This window comes from Octopus bimaculoides, chromosome 2 (assembly GCF_046866305.1).
Source record: "Octopus bimaculoides isolate indiv1 chromosome 2, ASM4686630v1, whole genome shotgun sequence".
Lineage (NCBI taxonomy): Eukaryota > Metazoa > Mollusca > Cephalopoda > Octopoda > Octopodidae > Octopus > Octopus bimaculoides.
Window position 1 is genome coordinate 93332302 of NC_142929.1, and position 18900 is coordinate 93351201.

Consider the following 18900-nt stretch of genomic DNA (forward strand, 5'->3'; position numbering starts at 1 on the left):
TCAATCCATGAAAGTATGTACCAATGATTAGGTTATTTTCTCTGTTTGAACCAACTGCAAATGGGTAATTCTGTCAGTCACAGTTAGCTGACCAGAATTGTTTAGTACAAGCTTTCTTTAGGCCACCTTTTCTAGGCTCCTCCCTTACTAGGGTGAGCAGTACTGTCTCAGAAAGGCTGCCCTGTTACCTGGGATGCTGCTGAAGTTCTCCATTGTCCAATACAAAGAACAGCGACCACTGATCCACAAGCCACCTACATGCAGGTGGTAACCTCCACCTGTCCCTTTCTCCATTCCCCTATTACTGCAGGACTTGAGGTTGACAGTTGAAAGGCTGAGAAGCACAGACATCTGTACATGAAGTTGTTTCAAATAGGAGAGCCATTGCATAGGGACAATCCCACTCTCTTAGCAGAAAGAACCTTTACCCAGTGGCACTGGGAACTGTTACGGCTGGAGACCCTTCTTGCTGCAGTGGATGACCAGGACTCCATAGTGTGTTGTCATGTTCTAGGCACTCCACAACGCCTACCGGTACTGCTTTCCTGATCATTGGACCTCACTAGTGGTCTCCTCTGCCCCGTATGCAAGAACTAGTCTTCGCATGCATAGGTAGAAAAGCCCCTATCTCACTGAGGATTTGAGACCCCTCAGCTATCCTCACCTGATTTAGCCAGCTAGTCGAAGTGGTTTACCAGGTGTGGCTGTTGCACATACTACAGCTACAGGTGAGAGCTAGGTGCCAGGTGGGGACCAAGGTGGATGAGCCACTCTTATCTATTTTAATTCACCAGACATACTATTTCAATAATTCGTTTTATATTGGCACATATTTTCAAAAATATTTCATTTCATAGCGTTAGTTAGCTCAAGGGAAATAACTCACAACAATTTAAACATGGAAGACGTAGTTATTTAAAATAAAACGTAAAATCGGTTAATTGTTTAAGTTAAAGTTAACATTTTTTGTGTAATTTTGAATAGCTAATATATGTCTTCAATACTATAATTGTTTTAATTTCAACACATTGCCGCAGCTCAAATTACTTGCCAGATATATACAAGTTGAAAAAACAAACCAAATTGATTTCTTGTGTAGTATACAGCTAATCTGGAGTCTATTAGCAATGTATGAAATATGTATATAACTCAACAATCAAACCAAAATTTTCAAAAGCAAATCAAGAACTTATGATATATAATTATGATAATGAGATAATCTCAGAAACTTCTGAACTCTCTTTGTTATTCACAGAACCTTTTTTATTTAGGGAATTTTTATTAAAAAACAACCATGATAAACAAAGAGCCTATTCCTTTCAATCCAAAGAGATTTTTTTCATATTATTAAATGAAAGTTATAAACAGCTAAGGATGAGTTATAAGAAGGAACAACTACAGAATCAGATGAAATGTGTGCTTTAACCCTTTCGTTATTGTATTCATTTTGAGATGCTCTGTGTGTTTCTTTCAATTACTTTAAACATAATAAAGAATTTAGTAAAATAACTTAGTCATCATTCAGCTAGTGTTAGGAACATAAATTGTGACTAAGATTTGGTGGAAGATTTTAATTCAAAACTTATGAAATCAAGACATTTGTACTCAGAGCCAGACCTGGTTTCAGCCAGGTTGGTAACGAAAGGGTTAATCATCGCTGAAACCATCCTCGTCATCATCATTTAACATCCATCTTCCATGCATGCATGAGTAGGACGATTGTCAAGAGCCGACCGGGTAGAAAAACCACCCAAGGCTACTGTGTCTGTTTTGACAGGGCTTTTATGGCTGGATGCCTTTCCTAACACCAACCACTCCGCAGAGTGGACTCAGTGCTTTTTACATGGCATTAGCACAGGCGAAGTTAGTTTTGGTATGATTTTTACAGCTGGATGCCCTTCCAAACGCCAACCACGCTACAGTGTGGACTGGATGCTTTTAACATGGCACCAGCACTGGCAGGGTAACCAAGTAACTCACAAGACAAGGAATTATGAGAGGGGCAGGGCATTTGAGGAGGGGAACTTGTATCAGAGGATGAAAGGTTAGAGTGTGACAAAGAAACAGAGAGATAGAAGCAGGTATCTTGCCACAACAGAGGGAGCATTAGAGGAGGTGATCCAGTATCAGATGATGAAAGGTTAGAGTGTAATAGAGAACTAGAGAGGCAGAAATAAGTGTCTTGTTATAGAGGAGGTACATAGTTACCCAATGAGAGAATGAGAGAGGTACAAGAAAAAGGCCAGAAACAAGTGTGCTGATGTAAAGGAGATACTCGGTTACCTAGTCAGAGGAAAAGCAAGAGAAGGAGAGAGAGAGAGAGAGAGAGAGTAGGAAACAGCAAAAGTGTAAGAAAGAGCAGAAGAGAGATGGGTTTACAGACAAGTAACAAGGATATGAGCAATGTATAAAATGTATCAGACACTGACCAAGGTTAAACAAAGACTTTGTTGACTTAAATGGGTTGTATTCATTCAAACTATATTCTTTCACAAACAGGTTATATTAGATTATATGTTCTTGAGGGGAAACTATTCAGAAACCTTATGGTCTAATTTATTCAAATGCAAAAATTACTGGCCTGAAATAGGGGACATTTCAAAATTGATCTTTAAAAGCCTGCTAAAATACAAATTCTTTCGAGAATTTTTCTGTAGATTCAAGGGCATTTTCTTTTTCACTCGTTTTTGGCTTTGGAAACTGAGTTAAGAATAAGAAAATCATAATAATCAAAATTAAAATTACTTGAGCCAGAAAAAAAGCAACTCAATAAGGCAATGACAAAAGAACTCCACAATCAACTTCAAAAAGATCCAGCAATGCAACAGTGAAGGAAAATGATTCATTTCAATTAACCTCAGTTACAAATTTACATAATACTTAACAACAAACTTAAATGATGCATAAAAAATATATCTATAACTATAGTATAGCTGAGTGGGTGTGTGTGTTGCATCTATAGAAATCCACACCTTACAAGATAGCAATCTGGGAGTCGCACCAATGGATTCCACATGGTTGAAAATACCCAGAATCGGCTATTTGTTTTTTTGTTTTTTTTTCATTGCTTCCTAACACGTGAATTTTTGCATTAAAAATATTTTAAAACCATAAATTCTAACAAGTTTCAAGTTGCCATTATTTGCAAACATGAGTTCAGTCCCCTTTTAGCGACGGTGCAAAGACAGAGAAAACAGATTTTTTTAATTTCGTATTCTTACTGCACTCTTTATCCACAACTAATTTTCATATTTGCTGAATCCGTTGCTCTACTCATACCCACATATAGCTGGTCGTGAGTGAACATGGCAGACAGCAGTAGTCACCAGAGCAAAAATCATTACTGTTCACTGTAGACACAGTCCTTCGTAACCGATCAGCTATTATTTTGTAAACAATGTTACGAAACGCTTCACCATGGCTGCAGTCACATGACAAACAAGTAAAGCAATAAAATCTATGTCATTTTCATCCTGAGCAAGGCCAGGTATCTCTGCTAGTATTTAAATATTATTGAGGAACAGCTGGCATACTGTGCATTTACATATAGTGAAAAAAATAGCTTGAAAAAGTACTTACTTTCAATGGTAAAATGAAATTCCAAAATAACAGGTGCAAAGAATTAAAACTGTAAGTAAATACACTTACAATTGTATGGTAATAAATATTTGTATTCTTAAAGAGGCCTGTTTCGTGAATCAGAAAAAAGATGCAAACAAACAACATTAGCGGTTGGCATCCATCACCAATAACTAATATTGGTAAAAGTACCTTAAAGTTGGAAATTTGTCTCACAGAAAAACTATACAGACCTGCTAGACTTTTGTTTGTATTCAAATGACTGAACACACATGGTATCAAATAATTTTCAACATTGAAGGGTAGAATAAGCCATAGGGAATGCTAAAAATAGCTCCAAGGTGGTATGTCCAATACAACTCTACTAATAGCTAGTAGAAACATATCAAATTTAGGTTTAATCAATACATAAAATGTATGTCAACGAATTTATTTATTCTTTTCAGTATCTGATAAAAAAAAAATTATTTTTAGCGAAATTTCATTTTTGACTTTAAGATTAATTACGATGATAAAAGAACTTTGAACGAACATTTTTATAAATTTTAAAATTTTGGCAAAAAATTGCCTTAGTTATTATATACCTTCTTCAGACTGTTATAGCTTAGCTTTATTCTGATAATTAAAACTAATTAAATAAATAACTAACCTAAACTGAATACATACAACCAGAAGATTTGAGCATTATGGGGAAAAAAAGCATAAAAACGGTGACTATGAGAATAGCTAGGAAGAGGAAGAAAGGTTTGTAGGGCTTTCAGAGAATGTATATCAAAACTGAAAGTATTTGACAACTTCCATAAAAAATTTTTTTATTTTTTTAAATTCTTCTTCAACTGAATCACTTATGTTTATGTATTTTTTGTGTATGTATGTGTTAAGTAGGTAAATATATGTATATGTGTGTTTATGTGCATCTATGTATATTTGTATATGAATGTGTTGTAGGTAGGTTGGCAGACAAGTGCACAGTTCACTTCTACCACATGGATTCTGTTGGCTGGTGCTCTCTACTATAGCTGTAGATTGACCAATGCTCTGGAGTGAAATCTGAAATTTGGTAGGGTATCAGACAAAATGCCTTGTCTTTCTTCTAGCTCTTTTTCTACTGAGTTCAATTCCTACCAAAATCATCCTTTCAAAGTTGATAAAATAGAGTACTGGGATTAATATAATTGACTGACTTCCCCAAAATACCAAGCCTTGTCTTTATGTCAGAAACAGTTATTCTTGTGTGTAAGAGTGGTTCCTTACATTCTGAATTCTAGTTCCACCAGAGTTGACTTTCTTAGTACTTAATGAAATCTTTCAATTTTATTTGTTTTACTTATTTCTTTTCATTTTCTATTGGTCTACAGGAAATGCTGATACAGTAATTTGTTTTAGCTGTGATGGTGGCTTACGTAATTGGGAGGAGGATGACATTCCATGGGAAGAACATGCTCGATGGTTTCCAAGATGTACTTTTGTAAAACAAATGAAAGATTCTAAATACATCAGTGATGCAAATGTAAGAAACAGGGTATCTTCATATGACCCAGTAAGTTAATAAAAAATAAATTCAACTTTACGATGAAAGTAAACAAACAAAGTTTGTCTTTAGAAGCATTGAGATGTATTGTAAGATACAGAAATAAATTCATTTCTCAAACGCGTGATAATGCTATAAATAGCGTGATCAGGATAAATTATCCATATAATGCAAAAAAATACGTTACCGGCCAGCCGCTATTTCACGCGTTTGAGAAATAAATTTATTTCTGTATCTTAATAAAAAATGATATCAATAACAATGAATGAATAACTTATAATGCATATTTCTGATAAATAACCTTTAATAATAGCTAGACTAATCTTTCTGCTTGAAGTGTATTGCTACCCTTGTTAATTCACACATGTACTTCAAGGGTTAAAGGAACATTTTGTACGTTATATATGGGTTTAGAGAAATAACATCATCATCAAAACCTATTGAGCATCAGTTTTCTAAATGTCTGAAATGTTAATAAGATGTCTCTAAAGTCAACCACTCCATTGAAGTGAGGAGCTAACTTACCCTTAATTTTGTCAGACAGAGAAATGGAGAGAGAAAATTACATGTTGGAAACTGATTTTGTCTGACAGTGAGTTGATACATGGTCATTCAATTAGCTGAAAATAACAGTGTAAACTCTCACAAATTACTATCAACCATCTTAAAGGAAAGGTATATTGAACATTATCCCATACAAATCATGAGTTTATCACAACTGGAATGCATTTCTTCATAGTTTATTCAAGCCAACTAAGAAAGGCTTGTCTCTGCTAGTTTAGAATCATCGACTTCAAAGCCATCTTCTCTGTTTGTCATGGTTTAAATTTAGTAGTGGCTGATAGACCCATGGTGTGTGCCACAAGAGTGTGTTTATCTGACTGCTATGAATGGTAGTAGATGGTACTGGCTGGCATTTAAACGGGATTGCTCCTCTATTTGGCTGTATCTCAGATCTATTCTTCGTGGTTGGCTACACATGTTAATTTCTTAAGCTGACCTTTAGTATTCAGTGGTCAAATACATACCTACATACTCAAAGAGGAGGGTAGATATCTCAGTATTAATTGATTTCACTTTCTGTGCCAAATTGACACTTAAAGCTCATCAGCTAGGCTTACTACGTAAACTATTTTAGAAATATATTTTCCTTCCTGTATGTGTCTGTTCAGCTGATGACCCTGTGACTTCCAAACAAACATTAGCGAGCAAGTATAAATTCAAAACTCAAATAAGTTATCATTAACTTTTCCTCCTCCATTTTCATGGGCCTACAGGTTTAGAGTCTGATCATATGCTGTAAAACTAAGTCCTTTATGGACATGAAACCCAAGGTAATCCCATAGACCAGCCTTATCTATCTTTATATGCTATACTATTCTATAACTTAGAGTGTGCTTCTTTTTGGGATATATGATTTACTGACTATATATATATATATATATATATATATATATATATATACATACATACATACATACATACATACATACATACATACATACATACATACATACATACATAGAGAGAGTGAGTGGGGGGGAATATATAGTCTCCTGCATAGAGAATATATAGTCAGTGCAGGCTAACATAATTAACGTAGCAAACTAGTAAGTATTTTTAATTAATCAGAGTTACAGTTGTAATAGGTAGAAAAATAATTAATCATCATCATCATTTAACGTCCGTTGTCCATGGGTTGGACAGTTTAACCAGAGCTGCCAAGCTGGGCAGCTCACTACCACAAGTGTTTTAAGCCACCAGAAGGATTGACCTTAACACTTCTGCTATAGAGTATGGGTCTTCTTGAGTATGGCAAGGTACCAGGCATATCAGTCCTTTGTCATCTCACCTAAAAGGTTCAGCATCCTGAGGTCAGTCTTCAGTACTTCATCCCTTGTCTTCCTGGGTCTCCCACTGCCACATGGTCCATTCACTTTGAGAGATCAACACTTCTTTATGGAGCTATCGGTCCTCATCCACATCACATGACCAAACCAGCACAGTCTTCTCTCTTGCACACAGCAACCAATTTCTCTTATGTCTAACTTCTGTCTCAGAACACTAGCATTCTGTTGAACATTACATTTACATTACACATCCAGTGGAGCATACTAGCCTCATTCCTTTCTAATCTGTATATGTCCTCTGCATTCAGGGCCCACATCTCACTACCATGTAGAATTGCTGTCTCTATACATGCATCATACAATCTTCTTTTTATTAGGAAAGAAAACCCTTTTATAGCCAAGAGAAGTAATAGCTCTCTAAATTTCCTCCATCTTATTCTTATTCTATCTATCACACTCTCTGTACATCCTCCTCCACTACTAATTTGGTCCCCGAGATAGCAGAAATTATCTACTACCTGTAATAAACCACTAGGGCATTTGAGAGAATCAATTTCCCAGGTCTCTAACGTTTTTATGGATCCTGTGCATCTTCCATATACAAAAACTGTCTTCTCTTAAGTTTTTTTATTATTTCTTTGGTAATTATAGTGACAACTCTATGCATGTTTTGGTGGTATTAGTGCCCATCAGAAAAGTATTATCTAATTCTTACTTACCAGAATTTGAAATGACTTTGAAAAGATATAGTTTTTTTTGTGAAAATTATTCATTGGTAAGACAATTTAAAATAATAATGTTCGGCAGTTTGTCCAAGGATATCTTCTGCATGAACATATAGTTAAATACAAGCTACAATATACTTAATGTTTGTTAATCCACACTTAATTATATGTTGAAGTGTATGCTTCTGTGTACACCTAGCATTACTAGCATATAAATTTGTTGAAATTACATTCTTCTCTTAAAGGCATTTTCACAAGATGGACCAGATTACCATTCTCTTCAAACTGATGCAATTGGTAGTTATCACTTTATGGAAGATAACAGGACATCAGATGCCTCAACTTCAAGTAAGATAAGTTATTTGCTATTTATATGGAAAAGTATGTTGTTCACAATCATTTTCATACAATTCTTACATTTAAGAAAATGTTATTTTTAACAAATTCAGAAAATCTGTCCACGCCAAAATAAGGACTTTTTGAAACAAATGAGCCTTGAATTCTGCTGATAACTCATACAATAACACAACTAAAACTGTTAAAAACAGATGATTTTTTATAATGAAAGAATTTGAACAATAAAAAGAATTTAAAAAACTAGAAGCTCTAATAATCACTAGACAGCATCATTGAATCATTAACAAGATCTTATCAAAATATCTTTAATAAGTCAATGAGAGAAGAGGAAATGTCCCTATATCTTTCTACCAATATGAGAGTTACACTTAATAGAGATGCATTAGCAGCCCAGTGTACAAAATGTATTTCTTCAACTGTGCAATGGTCAACTACCAGTTGACACTGAGAGCAGGAACTGCTACAATATCACAAAGTTGTGAAACAATCATCAACATATTTCAAGAAATTAAAAGCAATTGAATGTTTAAGTTAGCCATTCACAAAATTATAGAAAACTTGAGAAACTTTCTGCATATGCCAACAAAGCTGCCTAAAATGATATTGTGCAAGTTACATTGGCTAATAGTAAAAAAGATGTTTGATTATTTTCTGGTGATTTATATGTAATCAAGTTCACTGAATTTGCAAAAAGATATTGATTTTTTTTTATCATCACATCACAGTTTTTCACAAATGAGAAAGAATATCATATAAGATTATATCATTTCATAACGTACAGTATGCATATTAAGTAACTACATTTTCCATGATTGACTTATTTCTTTTTTTTTTCCAGTATACATGTTTATCTGTTAACATTTTTCAAGAATAGAGCATGACAAGCAAATTAAATAAAAATAATGAAGATATGTTTCATTATATATGTGGCAAATATAGAACTTTAAATCAGACAAAACATAACATTTGTAAAACAAATGTATAGATAATATTTCAGTGTCAAAATTAGTGATCAAAATTTATCATAGGCTAACTCATAAAGTTTGTATATATCTTGTTGAGTCACTTAGGTTATGAAGCCAAGAAAATAAAAAAACAAATCTATGCGGTTTCCATTTCTGTGCCTTTTACACACCAGGCCTCATATCTGCCTTGAGAAAACAATCAGATACTGCACCAGTGTGCTTCATGAACAGAAACAAAAAGATAAAAATTACACTAGGAAATAGTCGAAGGTTAGTTTAAATTGAAAAATAAAATTTAGAACATTTTCAGAAACATTTTAATAATTTCCTTTTATATTTTAGGCTCTCCCAAAATGAAAACTCGTAAACCTAAGGCATCATCTATGGAAACACCTACAGTTAAGGCTCTTTTATCTATGGGCTATAACCGAAATAAAGTCAAAAGAATTGTGAAAAACAAAATCAAAGAAACAGGTAAGAATACTTTACGATTTTTTAAAATGTAATAATTTTTTGTTATACAAAACTAAACTATCCAGTTTTTGTACAAAATTCATCATTGTAATCATTGCTGTATTGACATATGTTTGTTCAATACAGTATACACAAGACAGCAAATCACAGTGTTTTAATTCATTTTTGCCCTTTATCATATCGTCTTTGAAGTATAAATTTATATGATTATATCAGATAATTTTGGTTAAATTCTCCCTTTACCCACCTCTGCTCTTAGGTCTCCCAAGATCCTTAAACAATATAAATTTTTCCCAAGCTATTTTGCCAGATGCAGTTTCATCACCTTTTGGAGATTGTAGCTTCTTCAGACCCCCTATCACATAGTTTATTCTAATCTACCAAAATGAGTTTTCTTCTTAATATTTCATTGAAAAATCTAGCATTTGCCTTTTAGTAGAAGATTCATTCAGTTGCTTATATACAAGAATTCAATGTCAGTACTGTAAACCATCAAACTATACATTAATCTTTGAATAATCTGGTTTCCTGCCATCAAGTTGTTCAAGGTAAAGCATGTATAAGATTTCAGCAACTTCTCTGTAAATATATGAGAGGCATAACCTTAAAAAATACTAACATGCATACATAGAAGTGTAATATAATTGTCAGAACCAGAGCTCAACTAGCAGTTGCTTTTCATGATTGGGATTGTATCCTGTTATTTTGATTTGAACTAAAAATATGAGATGCCATGAAATGAGGTTGATAACTTCTGATAAATATTCTAGTGATGAATTCACTAAATTGTACTTTCCTGTCACAAAATTTCATTTCTTAAAAATCCTTCAGTTTATGCATTTCCAACTTCGAAGTACAGATAGAAACCTAACAAAGGAGCAGTATTATTATGAAAATAATGGACAAATAGGAATGTAGTTGAATGCTAGATATAAATACCCAAATATTTTACACAAAATCTAATGTGTATGTACATGTTTTTTTTGTTTTTAAGGATCTTCTTTTTCACAAGCATCAGATTTACTTGATGCGATTGAAAACGATCATTTTGATGATAACGATGAGGAAGTAAGTGATGAAGAGGAGCCTGACCAAACAAGAGAAAAACATGACACTGAAATGTCTGCTAGTAAGTAATAAATGATAACTCTACTATTTCTACATATTTTGAAATGATTGTTAGTAAATAAGAAGTGATCCTTCTTCTATCTATCAAAGTGCTGACAGTGAAGTAGCTGTTACTAAGTAATCCTTCTTCTAATGTCTCACATTGACACTAGATTGTTATTGCTCACAAAGAAAGGAAACATCTACTTTTAAAACTTTTTGACTGTGAACACCATATCATTTTCAGTTTTAAAATAAATCTCTGTAATCCTTTCTAGTAACCAGTAGTCAAAAATGGAATATGGTTTTGAGAGTAGCATATACATGTGTATGTACATAAATCGTGTGTGTGTGTGTATGTTAGTGTCTGTGCATGTGTGTGTATTATGCATGTGTGGATGTGTGGGCATCTGTACTTTTGTTTACATTTACACTTCTCTGAGTACCACAAACTGTAAGTGGTGATGTTGTCATTTCTCCTGTCAACAAATCATCCACTCACTTTGGGCCTTCAAACACTTGTGCAATAAGAGATTCCTCACTTGAAAAACAATTATGGATTAGTAACAGGAAGGGTATCTAGCCATAAAAACAGTACTTAAGCAATAGCTTCAGCTAACCCATGCCAGCATGGAAAAACATTCATGAAAACAATTGAACAAAGTTGTATCATGTATATTATGCTTAATCTATATTTGCCTGTTCAGCATTGAGAATAATATCCATATTTCAGATTACATGGCTATTTTTTTTTTCGGTTCAATGTAGATCTGTTACACATATCCCTGATCAGCTATTGTTAGCTAATGTACATTGGCATATTTGGTTAATGATAATTGTAAATATTCCAGGAAAACATCGAGACTAAACAGTCACAATTGGCACAGCTGTTGTGAGCTATAATCATCCCATCTTATTTTCAAGAATTACATTATTCAACATATCCCTTCTTTTTGAGTTGATGGAGCCTTGACTGCTATTTCTAGCAGGTTGAGAATCCACTTTGAAGTGCCCATGTTAGCTTCTCTGGAAAATTGTTATGGTATGATGGATTGATAATTCATATCCTGACACTGACAGAGATTTTTTAGCTTTAAATAAATACCAAAATGAGGCACAGATTATTAGTGTAATTAGCAAAAACATTATACAATTTATAAATATTTTGTTAGCTTGTAGTATTGGACTAAAATCCTCATCTGGAGAAAGTGACCTACTCTACTCAAGATAGTAATATATTTCATTTACTCAAATCTGAAGGTAAATACCAGCTTTATGAACTCTTGTAGAAATGTTCAGCTCAACATAACAAACCAGTTGACTCTTTTCAACCTATTCTGTAACTTCTCAATGTCAATTTACAATATCAAAAAGAGGAGAAAATGATATTCTAAATGGTTTGGATTAGTTTCCTTTATTGATGAGTTATGTGTATAGTTTTGTTACCCTATGTTTCCTAAATTATCTTATTTATCTCAGTATCATAAGTTTTCTAGCTTTTACATTAAAGTTACTTAAACCTTCTGGCCATATTTTCTTACTAACAAAATTAAATGTTCCATACAATGTCATCCTCTTTTAACATCCAGTTTCTATGTTGGCATGGGTTGGATGGTTTGACAAAATCTAACAACCTGGAGGACTGCATCGTGGTCCAGTGCCTGTTGTGGCATGGTTTCTATACCTAGATGCACTTTTTAACACCAATCACTTTACAAAGTGTACTGGGTGAACTTTTTTATAGCACCAGCCCTAGTAAGGTTGCCAGGAACTTGCAAGATTACTATCTACCTTCAACTGTAGAGAGGGAGGAGGCTTTATGCTGAATGATAAAAGGTTATACTGTGAAGGGGCCAGAACAGATTTCTTGTTTGTTTTTATTGGTATAATAATCTGTTTTGGAACACATCTTAAGAAAAGGTACTTTCTAAATATCTCTGAGAAATGTTCATGCATTAGTAACTAACATGTCCACATGGAACCTTGGGTGAATTGGTGTGAATGAAGTGGAATATTTTTCTTGTGTAACTGTTGATACTGTTTTAATATTTAGAATTTATTACTGTATTTATTATATTTCATCAACGCATAACCATTCAATTATATATTCATTTATCCTCTCATTATCTTACATTACATTTCAGTTTATTTATTTTCTGTCTTTTTTTTATTTTTTACAGCAGCAAGTGCTGATTTAATTGCAGAGAATACTATGCTAAAAGAACAAAAGCTTTGTAAAATCTGTTTGGATGAAGAATTGAGTGTGGTATTTTTACCATGTGGCCATTTGGTCAGTTGTGCATCATGTGCACCTGCTCTCACCAATTGCCCTTTATGTCGGAAAAAGGTTCATGGAATGGTGAAAATATTTTTCTGAGTTATATCCAATACAGCCACAGTCAAATGACTGAAACAACTTGTTGAGGCAAACGAAATCGAAATCGAACCAAATTCAATGACTGGCACCTTTGCCAGTGAAGCGCTGACAGCACCGTCCGAGTGTGGCCATTGCTAGTACTACCTGACTGGCACATAAAAGCACCCACTACACTCTCGGACTGGTTGGCGTTAGAAAGGGATCTCCCCTTCTTCCTAGCTCTCCCCTGTGACCCCCTCTGTTTGGCATTCGCCATGATAGATCACTAGCCACTAAACCTTTTTTATTTTCTCTCCCTGTTTATTTCTGTGTTCCTTTCTGTTGAAGAGCGTAAGCTTGAAGCGTAAAAGACTTTCTCACTTCCCAAGCGTTAAACTAATACATCTGTTTGTTGTTTACATGCCCGTCTTCATCTTTTATTCTTTTTGTAAATTCTTACTATATATATATATATATATATATATATATATATATATATATATAACTTTAGGCCTCACCGAGGCAATGAATAGTGACCAGGACCTTTGGAAATATGGAGTATGTGAGAAGACATGGCAAGCCAAGTGAGAGCATAATGAAGACTTGTTGGGGCAAGTGAAATCGAAATCGTAATTGAACCATATTCGATGACTGGCACCTGTGCCAGTGGAGCACTAACAGCACTGTCCGAGCATGATCATTGCCAGAGCAGCTGTCTGGCTTCCGTGCTAGTGGCCCGTAAATAGCACTATTTGAGTGTGATCGTTACCAGCGTCGTCTTACTGGCACGTTAGGAAATCATTTGAGCGAGATCGTTGCCAGTGGCACTAGACTGGCCTGTGCAGGTGGCACATAAAAAACATCATTTTGAGCGTGGCCGTTGCCAGTACTGTGTGACTGGCCCTCATGCCGGTGGCACATAAAAGCACCCACTACATTCTCGGAGTGGTTGGCATTAAGAAGGGCATCCAGCTGTAAAAACTCTGCCAGATCAGATTGGAGCCTGGTACAGCCATCCGGTTCACCAGTCCTCAGTCAAATCGTCCAACCCATGCTAGCGTGGAAAGCGGATGTTAAACGATGATGATGATATATATATATATATATATATATATATATATATATATATATATATATATATATATATATATATACATACATATATATATATATATATATATATATATATATATATATATATATATATATATATATATACATACATATATATATATATATATATATATATATATATATATATATATATATATATATATATATATATATATATATATATATATACACAACAGGCTTCTGTCAGTCTTTCTCTATCAAATACATCCACAAAGCTTTGGTTGGCCCAGGCTATAGTAGATGAGACTTCGTCAAAGTGCCATCCAGTGGGAGTGGACCTGGAACCATGGGGTTAAGAAGCAAACTTCTTTCCATAAAGTGATACCTGTGCCTATATCTACCAACCATCAATCACTTTGCTTGATGAAATATGAAGAACTGCTAAACAAGCCATCTGTGATAAACTCACTATAAAAATTTACTCATGACATGTATATCAGAAATTCAGATTGACTCTATACTATACTAATTCTTAAAAGTATTTTTCATAATATTTACTTTATTTTATCATGGAGATTTACATTACAAGTGTTTTAATGTCAGACCATATGTTGAAACTAACATATTTCATTCACAATCACAAAAACTGAACTTTGCTTCAACATTGGTTGATTGTAATATGGTGTGAACATTTTCTTGACTCCAAACTTCACCTCAACACTGACAATATTGTAGCACTCATCTAAATTTATAGGCTTGTATAGTAAATTCCATAGCAGCTTATAATTTAGATACATACATTTTTACATACATATTTTTCTATATATTTTCTCATTATACTTTAAATTTCATTTACAGATATATGTGTTTTTACTTTTATTTTATTCTACTTGAAATTTGTTTAAGAATTATTTTATATATTCATAACACTTATTAGCCTGAAACCAGGTTTCAGTTATGTGAAATATATAAGATTATGTATTTTGAAACAATTGGAATATAAAAATTGTAATAATCTATTTTGAAGTAATTTGATTGCAATAATATTTTTGAATACATTTTATTATATACTAGCAGAGATACCCAGCATTGCCCGTGTTACATGCAATTGAAGAATGAAACTTTTCTGTTATATTTTCTGTAAGGAACTGGAATACATATGATTCGAATTTCATCAGAATTGCACATGAGGGTTCTTTCTCTCTTTACACACCCTAAAAAAATTCTAATCGTGAGTCATGTATCCCATACTATTGTTCTTTATGTGCATATTCCAAAATTTCAGTCTTCTGGAACCTGTAAAAAGGATTTTGCTCCTGAAAAATGGAGCTCATGGAGCTCTAAAATGTGGGAATGAAGGTCCCTATTGGGGGGTGGGGGTGTTAATGTCAACCAGAGAAGTTGAATTGTTGGGAATGTTTTTAACTTGCGACATGTTATTGTTTCACTTTTGACAGGTAATACTGAAATAGTGGAATAGTTTCATTGTTAAAGTGAAAGTATCTGACATTACAGTAGAGTGATGTTATTGTTTCACTTTTGGCACGTAATACTAAAATAGTGGAGGAGATATGATATTGCTGTGGGCTTGAACTATGCAAGACGTAAAAAAATTTTTTGGCCTAAGACACTACATGGACTCTAAGTAAGGCATGTGTTAATTTGGAATGAAATTGGTTGTGTAGTTTTCGATTTTTAGAGATTCACACAGACACACATTCTCATCTTTATATATCTGATATTTATGTGCACATTCCAAAATTCCAGTGTTATGGACCCTGTAAAAAGGATTTTGCTCCTAAAAAATGGAGCTCATGGAGCTGAAAAATGTGGGAGTTAAGGCCCCTATTGGGGTGGGGGTGTTAATGTCAACCACAGAAGTTGAATTGTTAGGAATCTTTTTAACTGGGGTCTTATATGTATTGTTTGAATTTCTTTGAAATAGGAAATATATGTATGTTCACTGAGTTTGTAAAAGAGAGCAAAGCTACAGGAAACCAAAAGACGAATGATCACGATAATCAGTCAGCTACCGTAGCCTAGTCGTTACTACTCCCCAATGTAGGATTCCTCACCATACAGGTGACAGGAACAGCTGTAAGATGCATTATGGATCTATAGCAATTGGAAGGGCATGACCCAATTGAAATAAAAACGTGTGACGTTTGGAGTAAAAGGAAATGAAAGTGTCACCTCTGGAATTTGCAAATGACCACTCTACCGATAGGTAACTGGGCAGAAAATATTTACAATCAATAAATGTCTTAGAACAACCAGTCACTCATCTGGGAAGGCCTTGAAATCAATGTTACCAACTGGGGACTATATGTGTCGCAGTGGTAATAAAAAGACTCAAAGGAAGTCTGCAACGAAATAATTTTACTCATCACTTTGCAAGTGAATCAGTGGAGGCAAAGATGCGTCTCATTTACTTGACAATTTATGCACCGCATTGCAGAAATCACAATGTAAGTATATCTGAAAGGATAGTCTTACACTGTTGTACCGTTGAATTACAAATAATGCTCATCTGTTATGTTCAGGTGACCCTATAGGTTCCAATAGTACAACTGTATTCGTCTTTGCTTAGGAAAAATGACTAAATTGGAGTGTGAAGTCCCCATGAAGGGGTCTTTGTAACTTCTAAGAAGAAGAAATTTTAGAAATATTACTTTATTTGTGTGTTAAAATTTCATCAACATCAAAAATATATGAATTTTCATGGCCGTTATGCATAGAATATAATTTCCAAATTTCATAAAGATCCATTCAGTACTTTTGACGTAGTTTTGGATAAAATAACAAATGACTAATGTGTGTGTTTGTGTGCATGTGTATGTGTGTGTATGCATGTATATGTGTGTATATATGTGTACATATACATCTACACACAACCTTTGTTTATCACTCACTACATTCACCTTTACCACCATCTCTGACTATTTGTCACTCTTCTCTTATACTCTTATGAAAATATGCACCCTCTCCTTCTCCCCTGATCCTCAATCCATATTTTCTTTTATACTTACCTTTTTGTACCATGTGACTATGCATTGTCAACCTCACCACCAACATCTTTATTTTCTTTCCAATTACTTCCCCCACCCCTATACAATGCAGGGTAACCATTTATTACCTGCATAGTAAGCTATCTGTGCTTGTCCCTCTATCAATCTTTAGCTTTTCAACATCTAGCATAGAACCACTCCCCCTACTCTCTCAAATGCACTCCCTCTCAATCTCAGGGGTTTTTCCTCTTTTATGGATTGCAAGTTACTTGGTGGCTTCATTAGTTAGTGCCAGTTTCAAGAAAAAAAAGCATCCAGCATTTACTGCAAAGTGGTTGGCATTAGGAAGGGCATCCAGCCATAGAAAACATGCCAAAATTGATACTGAAACTTAGTGTAGGTTTGCAGCTCATCAGATCCTATCAAACCATCCATCTCGTGTCAGTTTGGAAAATAGGCATTAAATGATGATGATGACGATAAGTTTTAAGATGCAGGGGTTGTTTTCACACAAAAATATTTTACGGAAAAACAAATACATTTTACAAAACAAGAAAATCATATTTTAGTGATCAGTTTGTGCTTATTTTCATTTTATCATTTAGTACAGCTTACTCTCAATGGAATTTTTGAAGCTTTCATTAAAAATACATATTTTACATGTGTGTGTGTGTCATTGTTTATCAGTTAAGTTTTGCACTGGCATGGGCATGTGTTTGATGGTTAGTTAGGATAGGATTGAAGAGCAACAAATAATACACAAGTTGGAGATAGGAGAGAGCAGCTGATTAACAGTGCAAAAAGAGAGTGAAGAGCAGAATAATAATGATGATGACAATGATGACGATAAAGCATTGGACCAAGCAGTGATGGCGGAGATCTCATAAATGTACAACCTCATAAATGCTGCCTCAAAATGAATGAAAATGTCAAATTCAGTAGTCATAACACTGGTCAACAGCCAATTTTCATCAGGGATATTATATGGTGTTTTATATGTAGTTTTGCCTGCGGATTTCAAAAATGTAATCGGTTTCCTTCTATCAGGCACAGTTTTTCTGATGTGATAAAAGAGGTATATAACTCCCATCAGCAGTATCGCTACATGTAAACATCTTATACAGGTAAATTCTGACTTCTGTTTTATAACTATTTGTGTTAATTTTGTAATTTTATGTTTTCATAATCTTTTCTTTTCATAAATTTTACTTTGTGTTTAAAGTGCCAAGTCATTATCAAATTCTACTCAGGATGTCAAGGCATTGCAAGAACAGTCCTGATATATTTTGTCATGTCTGTGGTTCATTTACCACCAAAGCTCAGCAACGTGTCATCACAATTGAAATCAAGGTCTACCAGTTATACTTTGACTGCTCTCTCGGAGATCAAGATAAGAGTTGGGCCCCGCACATCATCTGCTCAGCTTGTTCAAATGGACTAAAGGATTGGCTAAATAAGAGGAAGAGAGCAATGTCGTTTGCAATACATATGATATGGAGAGAGCCAAAGGATCATTTCATGGACTGTTATTTCTGCAGCGTTAATGTATGTGGGCTTACTGTAAAAACCAAGCATAGGATTGTGTATCCCAAATTGGAATCAGCAAGAAGACCAGTACCACACAACGATGATGATCTTTCTATTCCAATACCACCAGAAAATGGCCTTCAGATGTCTGACAAAGATGTATTTCCTGAAGAAAATACTACTGCTGTGGAAGACACCGAAATGGATGCAGATTTCACGATTGAAAATGAAGACGTACCACAGAAATCTTCTCAATGAGAGTTAAATGATTTAGTCAGAGACTTGTCATTGTCGAATAATAAAGCTGAACTATTAGCATCTCGCCTACAAGAAAAGTGTCTGCTTAT

General features: G+C 34.3%; 1 protein-coding gene across 1 annotated transcript in view; it reads left to right on the plus strand.

Moving 5' to 3' along the window:
* The window catches only part of LOC106873938 (baculoviral IAP repeat-containing protein 7), a 65786-nt gene extending 52325 nt beyond the window's left edge, over window positions 1-13461 (plus strand). Inside the window, exons 3-7 of the mRNA XM_014921480.3 lie at window positions 4938-5119; window positions 7931-8033; window positions 9350-9481; window positions 10476-10610; window positions 12769-13461. Of these exons, the coding sequence (XP_014776966.2) occupies window positions 4938-5119; window positions 7931-8033; window positions 9350-9481; window positions 10476-10610; window positions 12769-12965 (749 nt within the window). The 3' untranslated portion in view covers window positions 12966-13461. The remainder of the gene's footprint in view (window positions 1-4937; window positions 5120-7930; window positions 8034-9349; window positions 9482-10475; window positions 10611-12768) is intronic.
* The last annotated feature ends 5439 nt before the right edge of the window (window positions 13462-18900 follow it).